We start from the raw sequence: 14,782 nt of genomic DNA, 5'->3' as shown, positions 1-14,782 counted from the left end.
ATCTGCCCCAGTCCTCCAACTACACCCCACTCACCTCACCTACCTGCCTGTCATTTCTCATTCTCCCCCAGGTCAATAATTGGCTCAGAATCCTTTTTTGCCCTCTCTTCTCCTTTTTATACTGGCCATTTCATCTCTCCAGCCTCAGTGCTGATGCCGAGTTTGAGATTGAAACAACTATTAGTTTCCTTCCTTGGATGCTGTCAACCTGCTGGGTTTCTCCAGCAAGTTGTTTGATTTCAGCATCTGCAGTCTTCATTAATCAGTGGAGCACAGGATGCACTGTTGAAATAAAGAAATGCAACTACCAGTTTACACACAGCAAACTTCTCCAGACAACAACATGATCTGTTTGTTTTTGTGGTGTTGCCAGGGATCCATTCTGCTGCAAAACATTGCCAAGAATTTAATATGTCCACTTGAGAGCAGATAGCATCTTGGTTTCACTTCATATCCAAAAACTATCCAACTGTACATCTCTGGAACAACAGCCTGATTTTTTTTATTGTCTAGGTGTTTAGAGTGAGGAACCTAAACTCAGTCTTCTGTTTTAGTGGCAAGAATGGTACCAAAAGATTCACAGCTGAAATACTGAGGTCATTTATAGTAAAGCTGCTGACATGCCAGTACTTGTTATTCAAATTCAAGTACAAAAATAAGAAACTATACTAACATAAGGTTTGATAAATGTTTTCCATGACAGCTCTCTGAGTCAAGTCATGCATGTAGTTTGCTTTCAGATTGACTAAGATGCCATTCCGCTTGTGATTTTGAGCATGTCATATAAAATGCATGCCTTTTGTATATTGTTTTAACTTTAATGTGACTGATGCAATGTTTGCTTAGAGAGAAGGGGGAGAATTTAAGAATCATACACACATAGGAAGTTTTATCATCATTTCAGTCCTCATTTCTTTATAGATCTGCTTCATCTATTTTCATTGAAGGATAAACAATAAGGTCATTTTTGAAAATAAGGGTATTTTCATAACAAAATACCTCTTTACGTAATTTATAAAAAGATTGATGAAGCTGATGGCACATTACATCTTAGAAAAAAACATTAAAGAGAAATCAGTCTAAAACACTTACATTAGTTTATTTGCTATTGGTAAAGACTAAGCAGGATGGCTTAACTTTATAAGTATTTTTATACTTTTTTGCATGACATACTTATAGTTGATATTGATAATCATCCCTAAAGCACATGAGTAAATAAAAAATTGGCAGATGAAATTTTATACAGAGAAGTGTGAAGAAATGCACATCTGCAGAAAGAACAGTTGGGAACAATATAAACTAAGCTGTGTATTTCTAAATGGTGTGAAGGAACGGGGAGGGGGGGGGTTCCCGGTGTACAAGAACAAAGTTTATTTTGAACCTTTATGAAACAGTGATTAGGACACAGATGGAGTATACACGTTAGAGTTAAAAGTCCCCAAGAGCTGTACGTTTGATTGTTGTTCTACCTAGAATTCATTGTTTGCAAATAGGGAAGGATTTTCATCATTTTGCACCTTAAAACATATACTAAAGCAAAGGTTTATCTGGGGACACACTCCAAATTTGGCTGCACTCTGGAAGAACTAATTTTTAATATGACTGAAACACGATGCTTTGTAAAGACGGCAGAGCAGTCCAGCAAAGGAACAGCCCTTCAGTACATGATGTCTGTCCTGATCATGATGCCAAATGAATAAGAATCATAGCTCCCATTACTTCTGGTCAGAAAATCCACATTAATTACAAAGCTGCACAAGAGGCACAGATTTTTTATGCAATCTACTTCCATGGCAAGATCACTTCAAGTGACGTTTCCACATCATCACAACTGTTTTGCCACAGTTTTGATAGGTAGTAGGAAGAAATATGCACCACTGATTTCTGATGGCAAATGGAGCACTGTATTGTTGTTTTCCCAATCTTTTCTCATTAAAAGCATTAGAATGATAGGCATCACATCAGCAGCATCCATAAACATCTAAGCTTCACTGGACTACACTACCCTGACCTTCTAGACATGCTCTCTATTGTATGCTTACCTTCCACTGAATTCAACCAACATCACAGCTGTGCACCTAGTAACCTTCATAGACAAGGAAACAATTCTAAAACTTATCACTGTCAATTAAGTAAGCAAACCGATATCCATTGATTTTTGAGATAATACTAATACCTAGTTCTTCAAAATATTACACCACCTTATTGAATTTACAGCTACTGTATTCACAATGTCCCTTCTGCTACCCTACTGATACAATCATGACTTATCATATTCCCAACTGCCTGATTTCATTTTGAATTTTAGAATGAATTTAAGCTTAGAAAAATAGACAGCTGTGCGGTAGGGAAATTCTAGGCAGTTTCTAGAATAGGTTACAAGGGCCTGCAAAGTGCTATAGATTTCTATATTCTATGTTCTATGAATTTTGTTCATTGTCTCTATCAAAAAAAATGGTTAAAACAAGTGCTTGAAGGTAATTGGGTAATCACTACTTCAGTCGGCATTCCATTGAAGTAATATTATTAAAATCAACAAAATTGAATTGACTTTATTGCTTACATCCTTCATATACATGAGGAGTAAAAATCTTTACATTATATCTCTGTTTAAATGTGCAATGTGTAATTTATAATAAATAGTATGTACAAAATCATGGCTGAGCTGCCACCTCAGTGATACTTTTGTAACCAACCCCATATACCCTAATTTTCTTAAAACTCCTCTCAAGTGATCAAGCAATAGCTCCACAAAAGCACTCTTTGTCTACTTGGTTTTGTGATTAAGAAACAAAGACTATAAATAGGAATAAATTTAAATGAATGTCTTAATGTGGCTTAAATTTCCGATCCAGCCAAACCAAGTTTTGTGATTCAGCCACAAAATACCGAGGTTCTCATTGGATCAAGTATCACTCTGGAGTGCAGTGCCACTGGCCATCCTCAACCCCGAGTTACGTGGACTAAGGGGAATGGAGAGCTGCTGCCCACACACTCCAGGTACAACATCACTTCCTCGGGCGGTTTGTTTATTCAGAACGTCACTCTCCAGGACCATGGCCAGTTCATCTGTCATGCCAGTAATAACCAAGATTCCATCCAATCCTCAGCATTCATCATTGTACAGGGTAAGTGTTTTTTGCTGTTGATGTGTGAATATTCTGGATTTTATTTTCCCAATTTGTGTGTGTTGTGTTTTCTTAATTTGAATTTATTGAATATACAGAGTTACACTTACTAAGCTGGATTTTCCAAATGTGCACAGTCACAGATTAGAAGGAAAAAGGGCAGAAAAGGTTACAGAGTCAAAATTATTGAGTGGTTCAACACAATAAGGGGCCCATTGACCCATTTTGTTCATGATGTACAATGCATGTAATACACAAATCCCATTTATCTGTATTAGGTCCCAAGCCTTTTATGTCTTTACAATTCAAGTACTTGTCTAAATGCTTCTTAAATATTTTGAAAATAATTGCCTCCTCTATTTCCTCAGGAAATGCATTTCAGACTTTAAACACCCTCTTTGTGAACCATGCTCCATTAAGAGTTTAACTAAACCCCTTAGCTATCACCATCTGCGCTCTTCTACGTGACTTGCCCACGATAGTAAGTATGATTTTTATAATCAACTCTATTTATCCGCCCATAAATATTTATAGTGGAACTGACTCAATGGGCTGAATGGCCTATTTCTACTCCTATATCATATGGTCTTATGTCTGCCTGTCACATCATCCTTTAGATTCCTTTGCTCTAAGGAAAACAAACTTAGCCTTTCCAATCTCCCCTTACGACTATAATATTCCAATGGAGGCAACACAGTAGTGAATTTCTTCTACAGCTTCTTCAGTGCAATAACATCCTTCCTGTAGTGTATTACCAGAACTGTACATCATTCTTTATATCTTCTATTCCCATTCCAATCTGCTTCTTAATCCACATAAAAGCAAAACTGCAGTCAGTTCACTGCCCCACAAAAACACCACTCAAGGGCCTCATAATTTTCCTGGTTAATTACAATCAATATGATTAATTAAAACTGATTTAGAGAGAATGAGTTTGTTTTGGAATTTTTAAATTAACTCATATAAATATATGCTTGAAAATTAATTAATCGGTGTGCTATAAGATATGCAGTTTCATTATTTAAAAGGTGAGTGTGAGTACTTGTCTGTTAATAGTCCAAGAAATCATGTTCACAATATTATCATTTAAATTTGGTACATGCTTTCCTGAATTATAATTGGTTAATTGCTTTATCTTGAATAAATTGTGTATGAAATTCATGACCTCTAGGACTGGGATAGTCTGTGAAAATATCGATAAATATTTGAGATGCATTAGACTATTTAAGCACGTGACTTCATTTAATGTGAACATGATGGCAACATCTACTAAGAACATAATTGTTTCAGTTAAAAGGAGACTCATTAAGAAGTCACTCTAAATGAATATATTAAAAGTTAGTTGTTTATATTCCATAGCTAGAGTGCTGAAATTAAAACCGCAAACTAGATTTATCTCACATGTTTCTTAAGGCAAAGAAGGTGTTTTTTGTTATATATAATTGGCTTACTGATTTATTAGTATTTTCTTATACTTGTTTCATTACTTTGTGCTTCAGCAGTCTGAGAGGTTAGAAGCCATCTTCCTTACGGGTGGATTAAGGCTAAATGAGGTGGCAGTTTTGTTGCATCAATGGGAGATTAACCATTATAGAAACTACCAAAGTTTGAAACACAGCAGCCAAGAGGAAAAGCAATAGCAGATGGCAGAGAAGCTTGTACAGGAAATTGTGAGGTAGGCTGCTTGTAGTGGTGCACAGCCAAAGGTTTTTTCATCATTCCTGGCACTCTCATAGTGTGACATTTGGATTTTATCTCCTACATCCAAATATTGGGCATCCTGCTTTGTCATGTCTGTTCTGTATAAATCATCTCATGCTACATAAGTTTGAAGGGGGGTTCATTCTTTCAGTTTAGCATTTGACATATTTTGCTTCCAGCTGGCAAATAAAATAAAACTGTTGCTCAAACTTTATTTGGAGAGTGAAACTACCAGAGAATTAGAATTTGTTTGCTTTGGTCAATAATATTGTCTGTTCAATGAAAGTAATATTACTTTTGAGTTTCAGAATCCTTTCAAATGTACTTTTAATAAACCTACCTTTCTAGAAATATACAATATTTTCTCCTTGTATATTAAATTTTGTTGATCATGCTCATATGAAGCAATTTGAAAATGTCTACAATGTTCAGATGTTCTATCAATGTAAGTTACTGACATTCAGGATTAGCTGTTCTCTCCTCAACAGCACTGTCATCACCCCAAACTGCCACCATGATCACTAGTGCTTTCAGCTTGCAGATAAATCTACATCCTTGACATAAAGACCACCATTTTTTCTTCACATATATGCTCCTTACATCCTAATCATCAATTTATAAATTACGTGTGGATTCTTTTTCAAATGACATGTGCTGCCAGTAATATAATCAATCATTAAGAGATGTGGAAAGCTGCTAAAACACATGCATCTTGTTTACTCCACTGTCATCAATTACACTGTACAGGGGACTATATATCATATATTTATGTTACATATTTACATACCCCACAGCCTGATCCATTAATTAAACACACATTTAGATTTGTCTTCCCTTGATTTTAATGTCATTACTGATGCATTTGTATTGGCTGACAATTTTTCAAAGAGGATATTCAGACATAAAGTATATTTCTCCCATATGAAGCTAAGTGGTTGCATTCCTTTACACAGACTATATCCTGCCTCTATCTTTTCCTCCCAGTGAGTTCTGCCTCTGGGCATAAATTAAACTCTGATCTGTTAATTAAATTCTTTAGCGTTGCAAATTATTGCAAGATAGGACATAGCAGAAATTAGCAGAAATTAGCTGCGAGCCCAAAACTTATCCTTAATAGTTATTGCAACTTAAACAGCTATGGGTTGGGATTTATAAGTTTAAAATTGTCTTCATCAAAGATATGAACAAAGGTTCTGCTTCCAATGGCATCTTAATGACAATACAATAGTTCATCACAGAAGTAAAATCATTGTAACTTGGATCTCATGTTTTCAAAGATGTCCTAATAAAAAAAAATGATAAGCTCTTAGGAGAAGTCATAAAATTCTAATACTCATTTTAATATTACTGGATATATGTAAAAGTGTATGCAAATGGAGATTATCTGGATCACTTTGAAGAGAAAAGATTGCTCTGGTCACTGTAAACACTGAATTATTTATTTGTGCATTTACAAATTAGCTACAGTTCTCTGAGGTCATCTGTCATTATACATACACATTCTTGCAGCTCATTTGACTAAGAATGATAATTATAATAATGAACTAATATTTCACAGAGCACGTGCTGAAAAGATGCTGCATCAACATACAAATGCCTCCTGTGTAAACTAAAGCAACAGCAAGATTGAAAAGCAGATTGTGCAAGTGCTTATGTGTTTGGTTGCTTCATTGTTTTGTGTGTATATAGAAAATACTGTGACTAGTGGTGTTCCACAGGGGTTGGTGTTGAGACCACTTCTTTTCATGTTATATTTCAATGATTTTGATGGCAGAATTGATGGCTTTGTGGTCAAGTTTGTGGATGATGTGAAGGTAGGTAGAAGGACAAATAGTGTTGAGGAAACAGAGAGTCTGCAGAAGGACAGACAGATTGGGACAGTGGGCAAAGAAGTAGCAGATGGAACATAATGCAGGGAAGCGTATAGTCATGCACTTTGATAGAAGGAATAAAGGGATGGACTATTTTCTAAGTAGTAGGAAAATTCAAAAATCAGAGGTTCGAAAGGACTTGGGAGTTCTTGTGCAGGATTCCCTAAAGGTTAACTTCCAGGTTGAGTCGGTAAATGCAATGTTATAATTCATTTTGAGAGGACAGGAATACAAGAACAAGGATGTAATGCTGAGGCTTTATAAGCATTGGGCAGATTGCACTTGAAGTATTAAAAGCAGTTTTGGGCTTCTTATCTAAGAAACGACGTGTTGGCATTGAAGAGGATCCAGAGGAGGCTCATAAAAATGATGCAGGGAATGAAAGAGTTTGAGAGTTTGATGTTTCTGGGCAGTTCTCATTGACTTTTAGAGGAATGGGTGGGGAATTCATAGAAACGTATGAAATATTGAAAAGTTATTGAAAAGTTAAAAGTTAACTATTATTGTGGTGAAGATGTTTCCTATAGTGAGTGAGTCCTGGACAAGGAGGCACAGCCTCAGCATAGAGCACATCCATTTAGAACAGGGATGAGGAGCAATGTCTTTAGCCAGTGAGTGGGGAATTTGTGGAATTAATTGCCACAGATAGCTGTACAGACCAAGTCACTGGATATATTTAAAGTGGAGGCTGATAGGTTCTTGATTAGAAATGGAGTCAAAGGTTATGGAAAGAAGGCAGGAGAATGGAATTGAGAATGATCATAAATTAGACATGATGAAACGGTGGATCAGGCAGAATTTTGCTCCTATGTCTTATGGTAAAATCAAAAATATGTTAATAATTGATTAAAGATTTTTGAAGAAAGGTATTAGATTTGATTTGATGATAACTCATTCTTATGTCAGAGGGCTGTGGATAAGATTTAAATGACATGAAATGGAACTCAGAAACCAAGCTGGGACGCCAAGGCAGTACTGAGAAGGCACTGTGCTGTTTGATGAACGATTAAATTGAGCCCCTATTCACTTCTAATGTGACTGTAAAACTTGCTATTTCACTAATTTGAAGATGACAGGGGAAATACTGAATCATGTTTTTCTATCAAACAACTATTATTAGATTATTTTTGTGACTGTGTTTGGCACGATACAATTCTTAAACTGAATGGTGATATTTTATACTGCATTAGTAACTTCATGGATTTTAATTTGTATAAAGTGTTTTGAAACATACAAATGCAAAACCTTCTCTGTCCTATTCCTCCCCTTTCTTGATTTTTTTTTACTTCCTTTTGTTTCTGAGGTCAAGCAAAATTTGGGAGAAAGAAAACCTCTGTTTATACTGTACTATGTGGTACTCCTGAAAGCAACTCTAGGAATTTGCATTTGCTTGAAAAAATGTTTCCACAGCCCCCAAAATGGTCAATTTAATATAAACAGAGACAAAGCAGCCTACAAACCAAAAACTAAAGGCGCTTTGTTCCAAAAGGAATCCTTCCCTTAGTAGGCCAATCCAGTGTGGTAATACTGGACTCCTGTGGGTAGGGGTTTTATTCAGTTCCATATGGATGAAGCTGTACAGAGCTGACTAAGGCCAGTTTGAGTGTTTAGGCAATGTTCCCTCTAAGGTGTGTGCGTGCACGCATCTTTTTCTATTAGTGCACAAAGGAATTTAAACTCCACAAAAATAGGTTGTCACCCTCTATCTCATTAGAATGTTAACGATTGTGCACAATCACATTTCCCTTTCTGGTTTCTGATGCGGATGGTGCTAACAACGTGAAATTTGTGATAATTTGTCTGCAGACTTATTTGTACTGTTGAAGAAATTATTGATTCATTATGCTGAATTCCAAAAAGGCAAAGGGCGTGAAACACAAAAGAACTGCTAATTCATTGAAAATAGCAAGGCCTAATGGACCTAACCAATAACAGTGCATGGAGAAAAATCAAAGATGAACACAGTTTGGGTGGCACGATAGTATAGTGGTTAGCACAACACTTTATAGTACCAATGATCTAGTCACAATTCCTGCTGCCACCTGTAAGGAGTTTGTACATTCTCCCTGTGACCATGTGGGTTTCCTCCAGGTGCTCCCCACAGTCCAAAGACATGGAATAAATTGTTCATTGGTAGGCTAAATTGGTCATGGTAATTTTTCCCATGATTAGATTAGGACTAAAATTGGGGTTTGCTGGGCATTGTGGCTCAAAGGGGCAGAAGGGCCTACTGTGCAATGTATCTCAATAAAATAAAAAACATAAATAAAACTTACTGATGAATATAATCACATAGCTTTTGTGTTTTGGGGCTAGGGGATAGAAAATTGCTTTTTTTTCCTGATTAATTCATGTCCAGATCAGGAAAATTCAAACAACTGCTCCGGCTATGAGTCACTGACATTGGTGACTCAAGTAGTAATGTCTTTCATATTGTAATGAATCTGTTGGAATATTTGGGCAAATATGGACCACATGTGCTGTTGAGGACCATTGTTAGCACTTGTGAGACAACATGATCATGATGTTGTAGTGTTAATGTTTGTTCTTAGCAAGGAAAGTGAAGGCTATCTTAGCCCTTGGTCTAACTGCAAAAACACAGCCAGCATTGATTTGCTGATCTTGGTCTTCAACCTACTATTGCTATTACCCCTTTGATCCATTGCCAGTGATCACCATAATCTTAATGTTAACTTTAATCACTGATCTTCATCTCTTTCTCATGCCAGAAGTCTCTTCCCATCACCCACAATTTACCTCCCCATAGAGCAGGCTAATCTCCACCTTCCTACCACAATCAATCTTGTGTAATACTACCCTGCTACCATCATCCTGTTCAAAACTGGTGCTTGCTTATTCCTTCTTCTAAATGCTGGAACCCTATAGCCCCTTCTGAATGCAATCAAGTTGCCTAGCAACCATGACTTTCCATTCCATATCTGTGGCTTAACCATGTTTCTTGCATTTATGACCCAAAATAAGAGTTAGTTGGGGGAGGGGGAATAATTGATGGAACATGGCAGATGAGATTTTTGTTTTGTATTTCTGTTGATTTTATTTTCCTTTTATCAACCCCAGATGTAGAAGCACTGTTTTCTCCATGCAAATACACAAACCACAAACTATAGTCCTGCTACACCATCTGTCAGCTCACAAGCAGTGCAGCAAATTATAAGGGAGATGAATTCATAAGGGACATTTTATTATATTCCTCAAATAACAGAGCATTGGCAACTTCAACAATGAAGTCATTTCTTTCAATGGTTTACAAATGAATGCCAAAATTGCTTTATAATATTTGGCCTTAATCTGCATAACAAGCAGCCAATAACACCAGTGTTAAACGTGAATGCCAAGTTAATATGCTATCACCAGCTTAGGACATACATCACACAAGTGAGGAATTTTGTTTTTTGCTAATATATTTTTGCCCAGATTGTGTTGTTGACTCTTGACTAGTTCTTACACACAGATGTATGAAATACAATGGACATCTGATTCTAGAACAGATACAGGCACAGTGACACAGTCATCAGAACTGCTGCCTCACTGTACCAACAGCCCAGGTAAAATCCTAACCTTGGAAAGGAAATTTGACCTTCTCCCTGTGACTCTGTTTCCTCTCACATCCTAATCAGGTGGTGGGCTAGGAGGTGAATATGTTAATGTAATCATCTATTAAGAGCAAAAGGAGAATAAGGGACAAAATTGGTCCTCTAGAAGATCAGAATGGTGATCTAAGCATGAAGCAAAAAGAGATGTGAGAGATCTTAAATAGATATTTGCATCTGTATTTACTTGGAAAACGGATATAGTCTACGATACAGAAGTGGCACAAAGCAGGAATGAGACCATGGATCATATACATATTACAAAGGAGGAGGTGTTTGAAACAAATTGGGGAGGATAATTACCCAGGGCCTGACAAGGTATTTCCTCAGACCTTGTGGGAGGCTAGAGTAGAAATTTCAGGGACCGTAACAGAGACATTTAATACATCCTTAGCCACAGCTGAGGTGCTGGAGATCAGAAGGTAGATAATGTTCTATTGTTTAAGTAAGGTTCGAAGAATAAGGTAGGGAATTATAGGCTGGTTAGTCTGACATCAGTAGTGGATTAGTTATTGGGAAGTATTATAAAGGGACAGGATATATAAGAATTTGGATAATAAATCTCATCTTGAGTGCATGATCAGAGTGACACTCACAAAGTTCTCCCTCTTCTTTCAAAGTTCTCAGGCTGAACAAACTATTCACAGAAATGGTCCCTCACCCAGCCGTGCACTTGTGTTGAAAGGAAGGAAAACACTGTTCAATTTTACTCTGCAGTTCTTCCAGGTGGTTTTAAATAAGACTCAAGACTTTCTGATAATTTTCCTCACTCTCAAACCCAAGCAGCAGTGGAAGCATTTCAAAATTTCCTTTTGCAACATGATTTTTTTTTTCCAGAGATTCAGTTTCCTTTTAAATCCAAGAATCTTGTCAGTTGAAGTCAAAATATTTTCTCCAGGGCCTTGCAGAGATTTGTTTAACTTGTTCATATGATGAAAAATGTCTGTTAAGTAGGCTGGTTTCTGCAGCCATTCTTCATCTTCAAAGTACTCAGCAAAATCTGGCCGACTATTTTCTTGAAAGTACTCCTGCAATTCATTTTTCAGCACAAACACCCTGTTGAAAACTCTTCTTCTGCTAAGCCACTAGAGTTCTGTATGTTTTAAGAGATTGGTGTGCTCTTTGTCCAGGTTTTCACACAAATTTTAAACATATTCTAGTAAACTGGTCTTAAAGCTACTAAATAACTTGCTTCCTGAGTCCTTTTACTGACTGTGACTTTATTTTTTTGAGATTCCAATAGTCATTTAAAATAACCTGCACTTTTATGTGTCATATGCCCGTGATTTGTAGTTCAGTGTCCTGTCTGTTTTACTGGAGCCACTGCTGTATTTGTACGTTGCTTGCCACAGACCAGGCACAATGGAATAGGACAAGTTGGATCACCAGTCCGTGTAAGACCCATTGATATGTAGCTTTCATTGTAAAGACTGACTTTTTGTGTCCGTTGGTGCACTAGTGCAGTGAAAGGACTCAGAAGACTGTAATTCTTCATCACTAACCTGATCAGATTTGTCCACAGGCCCTGGCCTACAATCCTCTTCTTCCACCTCACTCGTCCTCTTCAAAGATCACCACGCTGGACTATCTTGAGACGGAAAATTTCCCTCCAATTTTCTGCTACTCTGGTAGAGTTTGTTTGCTCCCATAAGTCATTTGGCGGTGTGTAAGGAGAAGTTTGGAGAGATATTTCAGGAGGGAAAGGGTGAGTTGGGCAAGTCCATTCAATGTTCAGAAAATGCACTTCATGCTCCTCATCAGTGGAATATCCTCCCTTCCATGCAATACAGGGCTCACCATTAATCAGCCCAACATCCTCCCCAACGTGCAAAAGAGCACTCACTGTTAATCAGCTCCTCTGTGCTATACAGCGCTCACCACTAATCAGTCTACCATCAGCTCCTCTGTGCAATACAGCGCTCACCACTAATCAGCCTACCATCAGCTCCTCTGTGCAATACAGCGCTCACCACTAATCAGCCTACCATCAGCTCCTCTGTGCAATACAGCGCTCACCATTAATCAGCCTACCATCAGCTCCTCTGTGCAATACAGCGCTCACCACTAATCAGCCTACCATCAGCTCCTCTGTGCAATACAGCGCTCACCATTAATCAGCCTACCATCGGCTCCTCCGTGCAATACAGGGCTCACCATTAATCAGCCTACCATCGGCTCCTCCGTGCAATACAGGGCTCACCATTAATCAGCCTACCATCCTCCCCTCCGTGCAATACAGGGCTCACCATTAATCAGCCCAACATCCTCCCCTCCGTGCAAAAGAGCACTCACCGTTAATCAGCCTACCATCCTCCCCGCAGTGCAATACAACGCTCACCATTAATCAGCCTACCATCCTCCCCTCCGTGCAATACAGTGCTCACCATTAATCAGCCCAACATCCTCCCCTCCGTGCAATACAGTGCTCACCATTAATCAGCCTACCATCCTCCCCTCCGTGCAATACAGCGCTCACCATTAATCAGCCTACCATCCTCCCCTCCGTGCAATACAGCGCTCACCATTAATCAGCCTACCATCGGCTCCTCCGTGCAATACAGCGCTCACCATTAATCAGCCTACCATCCTCCCCTCCGTGCAATACAGCGCTCACCAGTTATCAATGGCTTCCCATATCTTACATCAAAAACTGAGAATGGACTCAACCAAACACACACAGTCCAACAGCATATGGCCATTCTGGGCTGAGATTGCGAATGGAACTGCTCAGTCACTGCCCACCACTGCGAGTTATAGCATTGTGCGTTGCGCAAAATTCAAAAATTGATGTTTATATTTTTTATTTACGATCCCTCATGGAACCCCAGTTGAGCAATCCTGACCTGGATCATAGGTGACTGAAGAAATCTTGAGAGTGTGGTAAGTTGTTGATGGGAATAAGGAGAGAATTGGTTACAGGAAAATTACTGGGGGAATTGTGTGATGGTGTAAGCTTGATGAGTTGAAATAGTCCTTGGATATTTTGCATGGAAATATGCAAATATAATCTGATGTCCTGTCACCTCTACTATTTATCATGTATCTGACCACTGGGATTTAAACAGCAATGGCCGCAGATGTAACCAGCCATACTGATTTGAATGGGGTGACTCTCTTGGATGGAATGAAGAGTGTTTTACTTTTTAATTATGTATACTTTTAAAGTGTTTTTAAATGACTCTGATGATCAGAAACACTTAGAAATAGTTAAATCCACTTTTGACAGTACGAGCCATCAAGGTTCATTGGCCGGGCATCAGGATTCATCACCGGAGGCTTATTTACTGTTTGTGGTTTATTCTTGTCCTGGAATAAGGCCCCCAGCTCCACTGAACTGATAAGCTTAGGGAGCAAATGTGAGGTGTGGGCTGTGTCAAGCACCATCCAAGCCATTGTTACTAGCTGATATTCAAGGGTACAGTGTTACTAGGGATAAGTTATTGTGGCATTTTTGTTTTAAATAACATTGCCTATCCTAATTATCTTAAATGTAGAAATAACATTTTGCTTCATTGTAGTAAGAAAGGGATTGACTGAGGGATAAAGTGTAGGTGAGGAACACCATTGGTCTAAAGTGAAAAATTAATGGTTCAATAAAGGGAGTTCTAAAGTTACAGTGAAGATAATTGGTTATGTAATCATCGAATACAGCCAGTGAACCAAAGGACTGTGACATTGGAGATATGCCTGATCAGATCAACGGGGGCAGAAAATTAAAGAGCATAAGGAACACTAATGTACCATAACTGCAGCCACTAATGATGTTTGCCATTGGCTTTCGACCCCTTCTATGTTGTGGAAATGGAGAGATGAGAGATGTTCAAAGATCTGGCAAACAAGGTTCTTGAAAAGGAGGCTAGTGATAGAGAACTACTAATGCAGGCAGAGGATGAGAAAAGTTTTCTTTAATAGATACAGTTATTAGCAGCACTTCAAAGTGAGGAGCACACTACCTGAATGAAGGAATAGACCACGTGACCTGGGGCCAGGAATAGTTCCTGTGGTCAACTTGGAGAGAAGATTGCTATAGATTAACAACTGCTTGGCTCCTTTCTTTGCTTTAACAATCTCCCATTGTTACCTGAAGGGCAGAAATAATAACTTTGATTGTGTTTTCTTGAGCTAGCTCTTCCTTGCATTTCATATGAGTAGTAATTTTGCAAGTATATTCTTACGTCAGAAATGGTACATAGCAAATTTCCAGTAAATGCTAAACACAAAGTACACTACAGATGCTGTGGTCAAATTAAGACATACAAACAAGCTGGATGAACTCAGCAGGTCGGGCAGCATCTGTTGAAATGAGCAGTCAATGTTTCAGGCCGAGACCCTTCGTCAGGACTGAAGAAGGAGGGGGCAGGGGCCCTATAAAGAAGGTGGGGGGAGGGTGGAAGGTGCCAGGTGAAAAACCAATCAGAGGAAAGATCAAGGGGTTGGGGAGGGGAAGCAGGGAGGGGATGGGCCGGAGTGG

The 14,782-nt window shown here is 38.4% G+C and overlaps 1 protein-coding gene across 2 annotated transcripts in view; it reads left to right on the top strand.

The window, feature by feature from the left end:
* LOC132399901 (peroxidasin homolog) overlaps window positions 1-14,782 on the top strand; it is a 479,222-nt gene that overhangs the window by 311,886 nt on the left and 152,554 nt on the right. For both annotated transcript variants that reach the window (XM_059980804.1, XM_059980814.1), the window contains exon 10: window positions 2,856-3,128. In XM_059980804.1, the coding sequence (XP_059836787.1) occupies window positions 2,856-3,128 (273 nt within the window). The remainder of the gene's footprint in view (window positions 1-2,855; window positions 3,129-14,782) is intronic.

This window comes from Hypanus sabinus, chromosome 1 (genome assembly GCF_030144855.1).
Source record: "Hypanus sabinus isolate sHypSab1 chromosome 1, sHypSab1.hap1, whole genome shotgun sequence".
NCBI lineage: Eukaryota > Metazoa > Chordata > Chondrichthyes > Myliobatiformes > Dasyatidae > Hypanus > Hypanus sabinus.
The sequence above is the reverse complement of the archived record's forward strand: the minus strand, read 5'-3'. Positions and strand labels throughout refer to the sequence as shown.